The 10,400-nt window shown below is 42.8% G+C and overlaps 1 protein-coding gene across 2 annotated transcripts; it reads right to left on the reverse strand.

Moving 5' to 3' along the window:
- Window positions 1–91: 91 nt before the first annotated feature.
- Window positions 92–7,492, reverse strand: RB195_014634 (uncharacterized protein; the record flags this gene model as incomplete). 2 transcript variants are annotated; one of them, XM_064204990.1, is made up of 17 exons in its annotated part: window positions 92–184; window positions 253–382; window positions 721–856; window positions 1,305–1,431; window positions 1,571–1,698; window positions 2,099–2,200; window positions 2,439–2,534; window positions 2,595–2,688; window positions 3,299–3,423; window positions 3,646–3,791; window positions 3,898–3,957; window positions 4,212–4,366; window positions 4,510–4,641; window positions 4,854–4,961; window positions 5,965–6,058; window positions 6,932–7,029; window positions 7,379–7,492. In XM_064204990.1, 17 exons carry the CDS (start codon window positions 7,490–7,492, stop codon window positions 92–94), a joined length of 1,938 nt encoding a protein of 645 aa, XP_064060871.1. The 2 variants fall into 2 exon arrangements, with proteins under 2 accessions (XP_064060871.1, XP_064060870.1); XM_064204989.1 differs by lacking the exon at window positions 3,898–3,957.
- Window positions 7,493–10,400: the final 2,908 nt, after the last annotated feature.

Consider the following 10,400-nt stretch of genomic DNA (forward strand, 5'->3'; position numbering starts at 1 on the left):
CTTTTTAAGCGTTTCTAACTATCCACAACAAATCGTCAGATAGTTTTGAACCCGCTGATCTTGAAGTATAGTATATCCCAACCATGTCATTTCACCATTCAATCTGCACATTTTTGTACAAATGTTTTCTCTTTGAATATTTTGTGCGCGTAAGGTCACCAACGTCGCTGACTGCATCGAGGACCTGCGAACGTTTTAGAATTAAATTTTTCGTCAGCTACGAAACTGTACTTTTGTATCTAAGAACGGAACCTCATCGAGCATCCCTTTGGTATGTGCTGCAGAGATGCAGAATCGACACCGCGACTCCGTCATATCGGTAGCTGGGAACGAAACTACAACGATTCCCACTCCTTTTGCAAGCATCTCACGTCCATAAAATCTGAAAACGAAAAGTCGCGACATTAGTTATGGTTGCACAGTAGTCCCATGATTAGGCTTTATTCGCATAACTGTAATGGCTTATGTGCCTTCTCGAAACTATTACTAAAAGTCGCAAGAACTTAGGTGTTTTGGATAAGTCCTAAAAATTCAGAAGTGAAGAAAGAAGCAATGCATCGCCGTTACCAGTGAAATAGCTTCTGTCAAGGCCTCTTCAAATTTTGACGTACGGAGTCAGGTGCGCATCTGTGAATACTAGTGGCATGAAATTCTATCAGGTAATCTTGTGAGGTTTTTAACCTATAGCTTCAATTTAGTGCGTAATTGAATTCAAATTACCCGCAATTGGTCGGATAGTAAAGGAGCACTGGCACTACGGGGCTGTCGTCACTGCCATAAACTATGAAACCCATTTGCTTCAGTCGAAGACGGAAATACCGTGAATTTCTTGCAAGGACCTCAATTCGCCGAGCGCCTGAATGGTCTGTTATATACTTTGTATAACGGAATACTTTGATTCTAACAAACAATAAGAAATAGCACAATGATAACATAACAAATAATTAACACGAGCAAACTCAGTTTCGCTTATACTGCGTCTGATGAACAAGGCTGCAGTCGCGCCAAAAGGACTTGGAGTTCGATTTAGCAGATTTGCATAAGTGGTTGCGCTCGAAGAAGGAGCTAGCGGTTGGGATCGAGTTGGTACCATCGCTAACTTCAACGATGAGTGGCGCTTGGGAGGCTTCCCACACGACCTCAATCGTTATGCTCCAGCGCACCGCTTTGAGCACAGCCACATACGCAACTGCACCGAGCTTCAAGTCATTTTAGCTCGTCTATATCATGCGGATTTCGAAATTGATCTAAGAGTGTTTTCAGTCTGCTTGGCGTTTACTGGAAACATCTGTTTCAAAAATTACCTTCGTTTGTTCCATCTTTTCCCATGATAATACTCATCGACGTATGTATTTGTTCCGCGACAGGTGGCGACATCGGGCACGAATAGTACCCTGTCGGGGAGTTCACTCGTAAGTGATCTATAGTTTTCTGGAAGTTTTTGCATTTGTTAAGAGGAGAAATTTGCACAGCTTATCTCTTCACATTTTTTCAAACATTTTTTTTTCGATTCTGTGCCGACTACCTCTGCACCCGGGAATATTCTACTTTAATTTCGTTATTCTCCCACCTTAGCTCCAGCGATGTAGCCACCTGCTGCTCCAAAACTTTTTGTGAACGTTCCCATGAGTATGTCAACATCTTTCGGATCACATCCCCAATACTCGACAACACCCCTACCAGTTGCTCCCATCGCACCTAAATATCAAGTTGGAGGGGAATTTTTAACTTGTTCTATGCTACGACTCACTCAAATTCTGAGACAATTTCCTCATTTCTTATAAATTAGACTTTAGCTTAATGATATTTAACCCTTAGTGCTTGCGCTAACATACCAATCAAAGTGCAAATCATCTACCAATTGAGGGCTCAGCGCAAGATGTTTCAAACCACTCTGAAGTTTTCGTAATTGTGAAAGTGAGATAAAGGACAATACATAGTTACTATCCGTGGAGATAATCTCCAACCACTGTTAGTTTATCCTGAGCGGCTGGAGTCATTTACGGCTACCTTCTTTTCTTCCTATATTGTAGTGTTTTAGTCTTGCAAGATTGCGTTCTTCTGGCATATAAGAATCCATTCCATATAAGATATTCACCTATCGAATGAGCTTCGTCCAAGTAAAGATATGCACCGTATTTCTTCTTCAGAGCAATAATCCCAGGTAGATTGCAGATGGATCCTTCCATAGAATAGATGCCTAAATGTGTAAATAAACACAACACTTCTTAATAACTTTAAAAATTCATTGCTTATGTGTCGTCAAGTACTTTTTGTGCAGTTACTGACTGTGCTGCACACATTGCACTTTCACTGCGGAATCTAACAAGAATTTACTGGTACGAGATTTCTTCTTAAGTAAACTCACGAGCCCCTTTCTCTCTGATTGCTAATCAAAATAAAACTTTTGATAACCATTACGGTCCCCCATCACGAACCTTCAACTATGATTAGGATCTTCCGGTAGGGCCGGTGTGTCTTTGGGTTTCCATAGGTTATGGCATTACGAAGAATCTTTTCAAGGGAATGCATATCTGAAGTCAATGACTCAAGAGTGTTTAGTTGATTTTTTTTAGAATATCCCTGAAAATCACCATTGTGTTTAAACACCTTCGTGGACGCTCCAGATAACCGACAACCTAGAATCAACGATGCATGGTTGTATTGATCGGAGATGATTAAGGAATGCTGGAAACAAGAAATTAGCTATTCATATTAGCGGCTACATTTGCACTGCTGCTAGAAGCACTTTTCGTAAGAATGAATTTTATCGTAATCCAAAAGTTTTGGATATGAGTGAGCCTCTTCCACTGAATGTCGTTTCTTTTCTTTTTGCTTGATTGTTTTTGAATATTCCTTTATCATTCGTAGGCCATCCCCATGAGACATAAAATACGTTTGGTGAGTGGCGTCAGTTCCAATCAGGCTTTCTTCTAAGGAATCCCCTACACACCCCATATACGGGAAATCTCAGACGCCAATCGCGAGTATAACGCTTATCTTGAGGCGTAGTGCCACCTTCGTAAGGTATCTGCAGCATGTTCTAAAAAAAGACGGCTTTTTTTGTTCCCACGAATAATGTATAACAACATCCTGTTCCTTTTGCATGAGAAGGTTGTTTCGTATCCTAAGCGCGAACATAAATTAGTTTCTGTGGGTGCTCAGCAATTAAATTTTCGGGTCAAAGCATTGATCGCATGGCTAACGTTCCTGTCCACACCATCCAACTACCCCTAACATGTCCTGAAACTGAAGATAGATGGATTGTTGATAGAAGTAGCAAACCCGGTTTGCGGACCTTATCAACCAGGCATGGTGCGTTCATTGAGTTCGTTGCGAATCCCATGCTAAATACGATGGCATCTTCCACACTGAGGAATTCAGCTACGAGCTTCTCGAGTTTGTAATGTGAAATGGAGCGTCCTGTAAATCAAATCTATGTTCTAAATACGTGTTCCTTTGCTATTTTTAGGAACTATTATGCATAGTTTATCAGAAGGCAGATGGTTGGACAAAAGATACGCGGCAGTTCCTAAAGGTGACAGAACAAGTGAGCAAAATTAGCTGATCATTTACGTATAGATGTTGCAAACGTAGCGGTAATAGATCGGCGCTATGTGTGAGAACATCACATTCACTTCCTACCTCTTTCGTGAACAGTTGTGCATGTGGCTAAACCCTCTTTGTCAATCCGTGCGATCGAAGCATCAGCGCAAGGACCGCTAGCCTGCGCGAATCCAAGGTAGTTGTAAGAAGCGACATTAATCACCTCTGTTTGTGTGCCAGGATACCTACAAAAAAAGATGCATTACACTTGTAAATAACTATTACATTGGGGGTTAGCAGTATTCCAATCTGACACTTATGGTCGACGTCAGATGTGTTCAACCGGATAACGCGCCTTCGATTGAAGCGGAGCACACAGGAGTTGTCGAAGCACATTCGGCAGCGATTATACTACAAAAATGGGGTGTGTGTTTTTGTGAGGACGACATCAAAGTGTATCAAAGTAACAGCGTAGTGAACTCGTACACACTGTTCAAAATTAGTACAAGAGCAGTGAGAGCATTTAAATGGTAAGCTCCTTCTCTCATATTTATTTCGGTATCTATACGCCTACTCTTAGTTTTACAGTCAACAGAAGTATTTGAATTTCAGTGATCTGCAGGAAATTTACTAGCGCCAATTTGAATTCTGCAACAGAACTTTACTTGTACGTCCAGTTGCAGTCATCGGATGTTCTGTCGATAAGATTTACGGTCGCTCCGGGTACAGAACCGATTGGCCGTTCGAAAACATCCCGCACACGGACATAGCAGTTGCGTGAATATACGGATTCGAAGTCCGAGAACAGCGGCACAAAGTCCTGAAAATCGTACAGATGTGTTCACTTCTCGACCAAAAATTACTTCCTTCAATCAGATGTTTAACGCAAATGTTATGTAATGTCGGTGAGAAGCATTTGGAATCCACTGCATTCATCTCTCAGATCCAGTGAAGTGTACCTACCAATTGCTTAGGCAGTTCCTTGTGAGCTTTATCGTTCTCGAGTCCCCATTTTCGCATCGTCTCACGAATGTAAGCGAATACCAGTAGCACTATCCATGAGAAATAGACGGAGAGCTTGGAGAAGCGGCCCAACTAAAGAAGTAGGTGTTTATGACCTACTCGGATTGGGGGCCTGGAGGGGGCATTCACAGACTACGTGGTGGTTGTGCAGGCCAAACCCTCTCATGCCACATAGTTCCGAGCCGGAAGTATGTGTCCTTTCAGTTCATATTCCAGTCCGAGTAACTACTCGAAATGTACTCGATTACGCTAGAAGAGTAGGACGCTTTCATTTTTAGACTCACATGCTCGAATTCATTTGGTGCCCGCTTGGTGACATCTCCATAGATATCCTTATCTCCAGAATCTTCTGGTTCAGACTTGGATTTCTCTTTCGGTTGGATAGCAATCTTCTGAAATACTTTGATATTATTATTTTTACTATTCACTACTTTATTCATTGAAACAATAAATGTTTCGAAAAATCTACTGATTGTGCGCACAACCCTGTATAGTCGGTACTGAGCAAGTTCAACCGGATGCGCGAGCAACTACTGCAGGGAGGGAGCGGAGAGGGAGTGTGTACTAACTGTAGCAAGAGCAAGAATGCACATTGCGACAGACGCATCGCGCTCATTCATTGAACACATTCGGCTTAAAGGCATCACCCCACGAATCTGAGGTGGTGCAGATTTCAGGTGGAGTATTCTTATAAGGGATAGTAGATTATGGGGAGGAGGGTGGTTCCGTCCATTCCTTGCTAATTGGCGTAAAAAACGGCCCAGAAGATGCAGCGTGTGCACACCTCTGGCGCGCTCCAATCGAACTCGTAGAAAATGGCGCGCCGGAACGCTCAAAGCCGTGTCTCCCGGGCCGCTTTTTACGGCAATTAGCAAGAAATGGACGGAATCGCCGCCCTCTCCTTAATCTACGATCCCGTATACGAATACTCGAGCTGAAATCCGTACCACCTCAGATTCGTGGGTTAATGCCTTTAACTCATTTTTGTACACCGCTAGTATGCTGCCGTAATAACGGTTGCTAGTGGTTGTATTGCAAAGAGCGGGCACGATTATTCGACGCTGATCTGCTTGATTGCACGCGCCTCTGGCCGCGTCCGCCTGGTGCTTCACAAGTCCCTACATAGCTAGTTGTTGAAGGGATTTCTTCATAGAAATTTGAACTGAGGACCCTAACTCATAGCATCTTGTAGTCTACGATGAATGCGTGAGGGAACCACATAATGTTTTCGAACAATGAATTTTAGAGAAAGTCTTGTAAAAGTAGGTTGCAGCTAGAGTCTCTGCCCTTGTGTGTTTGCTCTCAAAGTCACGTGTTTTTCACGCGTCACATGATTCGCAGATTCCATAAATGACAGAGCTGTAGTGCACAGACTATGGTTGGACAAGCGCTTACCTTGGTCAAGTCCGCATCGTCAGACTGCTCATCCGACTCATCTTTTCCGTTTTGCCACGCGCATTCAAGGATATCCGTTCGCTCTTGTAGCTGTCTATGCATGAAATCATCAATACACATAACATCCGTAAGTTTGGACATCTTTCTGGAGACTACTGAGAAAATGCAGATGCAGTAGGACCTGGCGGAGTGGAAGTAGTCGATTACTGCAGTTGTAGGAGGCGATCAGACCACAATGAGAGAAACGACTGATAGGTGACGCGTTATCATAGTGCAAAAAGCCAATGCCTCACCACAGGCGGGATGAAAAAAGGAAGTGCTGTGCGAAAATCATCCCCTCAAACGTTCTTTCTTTCTGCTTTTTTTCTCTGAGTTAGAAAAGTTTTTGTGACGGTTATCTTGACTGAAATCAAGACAATACACGGAACTAATTGGGTCTTCTCGTCTTCTTGTGTTCCACAAACCAATGTGTTAAATAGCTATTTTATGATATGGTTGAAATACACCTAAGCTTATACGAATTGACAGCACTTGTACCTGGTTCGTCAATTTTTAATGTTGTGCCGAAGATAATAAAAATGGAAATTGTTGGAGAAGTGTGACAGACATCGGATTCCTATTTCCAAGGATGTGAGTTAGAAACATCACTTTAGATGAAACAAATAATTTCGGAAAATTTTTCCGGAAACCAAGAGTTCTCTTAGAAGCTGAAGCTAAGCCAAATAGAGGTATAATTTCGATATGACTACTGATTTGGGACCACTTTTTGCAAAACAACTTCCAAATAACGTAGAAGAGGGCAAGAGGAGAAGAGATCATGGGTTCAGAAGTAGATTGTGGAGTTAGGGTTGATCTCGACGCAGGTTCCAAAGTACGACCTAGCTAGAGTTCTATTGTTAAACCGTGAAATACTCCTTGCCGTAAGATAAAATAATAAAATGAGTGCATAGGATTCGTAACCGCTTACCTTTCGATAATGTCGTGCAGATGGTGGTCGTTGACTTTTGCCGCGTTTCCATCTTCAACATGCTCGATTTCAGTATAATTAGCTGTCGATGGAGAAACCTATACATTTATATAATTAGAGTCAGCCGTAACCTGAAATGAATTAAAGTCAATTCTCACCTATTTTCTGCACATTTTTTGAGAACCATTTGTGCATTTTTTGAAAAAAAAATACTATTCTTACTTTACTGGTACACCTGTAGTTGTTTGCAGTAAATAAATAAATAACTGCATTTCATTAACTATTCAGTGGTCACATGCTCTATAGAGAGTTGGAAACGATGTGTTGGTACTGCTATCTGGTGTGAGAAATAAAAGGAGGTAATAACAACGTATCTGTATTTTTCTCTGCATTTCCAATACAAAAATGAATTTTCAAGCTCACTAATTCCTTGTTTTTATCACTTACATCCCGCGGTTTCGGCGATTTGCTGGATTGTAGGCGAAATGGAAGCTTGTGGAAGATTCGAAAAGCAGATCGCCTTGGCGTGGTCACCTCCACCTCGATCTCAGAACTCTCCATCTGAAACTTTCTAGTTCATTACATGCAGTGCTAAACTGTCCCAATAAAAACTGAGTGTGGATATATCAACGTTCAGAAGAAAAACACAGAGATTTTTTCCTGTTAGGAGTTCTTACTCTTTAAACTAAGAAGGTTGGAGCAAAACCTCGAAGACAGTGTCTATGTATTAGTTCTAATCTAGTTCTAGTGTTTTGTTGTGTATAAAACGTATTTAACTAGAAATACAAAACGCTCTACACGTATATTTGGACGGACAGGGCGATGTCAGAACACACGGAGCGCGTTTATTTCGAATATTCGAACTTCTCGAGAGGTTAAAGGCCAATTTGCTGGTGCTTAAAGTGGGATTTTTCTTAGTGGTCGTCCTCTTCTGTCATAACGTGCGAATCTATCGACTATCTATCATTTCTAATTCGACCTGACCGAGGTTTTTTGACAGCCGCTTGTTGAAGGATTTTTCCAATTTCACGTTGATATGAAAAATCGGAACGAATTCTAAGGTGATGAATCAAGGACGAGAAAAGTACTTTGTAGAAAAAATTAGAGAGAGAGAACACCGATGTCATGGTGTTCACGCGTAAGGTGTTTTTGGAAAAAAAAGCGCGCCGCTGCGGTCGCAGAAAAACAGATTATGGATATATCTGCGGTCGACGCCATCAATCACCGTTCAAAGTGTCGTCATTAACCGCACTGGAAATTTCGTTGAACTCGGTCATTTTTCGACTACACTCCCCATTTCTTAGCTTTTATCTCTATCTACCAGATGATTTCATGGATTATTCAGCTACTGAACCAAAAGTATCATTTGTTGAGGAACATGAATCTTAGGATAACACCATATACATGATACTTAGGTAAAATTGGATGAAAGTTGATGTTTATGACTTCGATTGCTTCTGCGCACACCAAGACTTCTATCCTTAAATCAAAGACGGGAAATCTACCGACTTTCTCACATCAATAATTACTTTTTTACCCTTCCTTTTTTAATGTCAGACGTTCGGAGAAGGGAGAGTTGAGAACTATAACAATATCATCTCTATGTTACAATAAAAGACTATGACAACAAAATAAGATCATTTCTGAGAAGCCAACGACTCCATCTACCCGGTTGAACATATTCGACAACTACTATATTTTTGGAGGATACGAAGCAAATAGAATAATTTGGATTATGGATTGAGCAAAATGCCACATACCCAAAACTAAAAGTAAAGGAACGTTTAGGAAAGGTTCAATAGACACTTATCTGCGGGAACCATGACAAATGTAGAGAAAAATATGCTTGCTTAATTTCCATCAGTCAATCGCCGTGATCCTTCACGCTCTGCTACGTATTCGCGTAATTTTCACAAGATTTATCCCTTTTATAACCTAACCAGTCTGATCGTCCGGCTAAAGCCGGACTTCACCGGCGCCAGATACCTATAGAAGGGGCGTCGCACCACATATTATAGCTATCGGGCGCCGGCGCGGCAATCCGAAGCCGGTGGACACGTCGCAGCCCCTGCTATGGTTATCTGGCTCCGGCGCGCCAATCCGACGCTGCGGGACCCGTCACAACTCATTTTATAGCTATCTGACGCCGAGTGGACCCATCGCACTCCCTTTTTCGAATTTTGTGACACACAGACAAACAAACAAACAAACAAACAAACACACATACACACACACGGACTAAGGTCGTTATTATATTACCAGTCTGAACGTCCGGCTAAAGCCGGACTTCAGACTTTCTGTGGTGTTTGCTTCGCTCGCTTTCACTGATCAACGAAAATTAATATTAGTGTTATTAGTTCTATGAAATTGGACTTGCGTATCTCCAGCAATCCTTCTTCCTTTTTTTATACTATAACTAAATGCGAAAGATTTCATAGTTTTCTTTTTAAACGCGTCAGTTCTACATTTGGAGAACATTCGAGCTTCAGCTTCAAACACTCCTTATCAATATATTATAGACAATATTTAAAAGAATCTTGCGAAATATTGGTTTTTCTCCTGTTTTCTACAAACGGTTATCAAAGAATGGTGTTTTGGCATAAATTAACGTGAAAGACATCGTCCTACTGATAAAGATAACGTTCCACGCCAGATCGCATAAAACATCTTGCTACTATTTAAGCAGCCGTTTTCATGCGCGTTTCCACTTTCTGAGAACGGCATGCTACCAACTTGAGGCGAACAAAGAAAGAAATAGATAGCGGAGGAGTCATGAAGGTGAAAAGCAACACGCCCAGTGGCCACGGCTATGAAACGACTTTCATCATTTATCTTTTGCGACATGCACGCGAAGTTATTGCGCACCATTCCAATGCCGCGGGACCCGTCTCACCCCACGTTATAGCTATTTGGCGCTAGTGCGCCAACCCAACGCCGGATGGACCTGTCATACCCCCTTTTATACCTATCTAGTGCCGGCGCACCAATCCGACGCCGTGGGACCCGTCGCACCCCACTTTATAGCTATCTGACGCCGGGTGGACCCGTCATACCCTCTTTTATACTTATCTGGCGCCGGTGCACCAATCCGATGCCATGAGACCCGTCGCACCCCATTTTCTAGTTATCTGGCGCCGCCACACCAATCCGACGCCGGTGGACCTGTCGCACCCCCCTCTACAGGTATCTGGCGCCGGTGAACCCGTCGCAGCCCCTCCTATAGGTATCTGGCGCCGGTGGACCCGTCCCACCCCCTTCCACAGGTATCTGGTGCCGGTGGACCCGTCACACCCCCTTCTATAGGTATCCGACGTCTTGGACCCGTCGCACCCCCTTTTAAGGCTATCTGGCGCCGATGGACCCGTCGCACCCCCTTCTAAGGCTATCTGGCGCCGATGGACCCGTCGCACCCCCTTCTATAGGTATCCGACGCCGTGGACCCGTCGCACCCCCTTCTATAGGTATCCGA

This window comes from Necator americanus, chromosome V, assembly GCF_031761385.1.
Source record: "Necator americanus strain Aroian chromosome V, whole genome shotgun sequence".
NCBI classification, from domain to species: domain Eukaryota; kingdom Metazoa; phylum Nematoda; class Chromadorea; order Rhabditida; family Ancylostomatidae; genus Necator; species Necator americanus.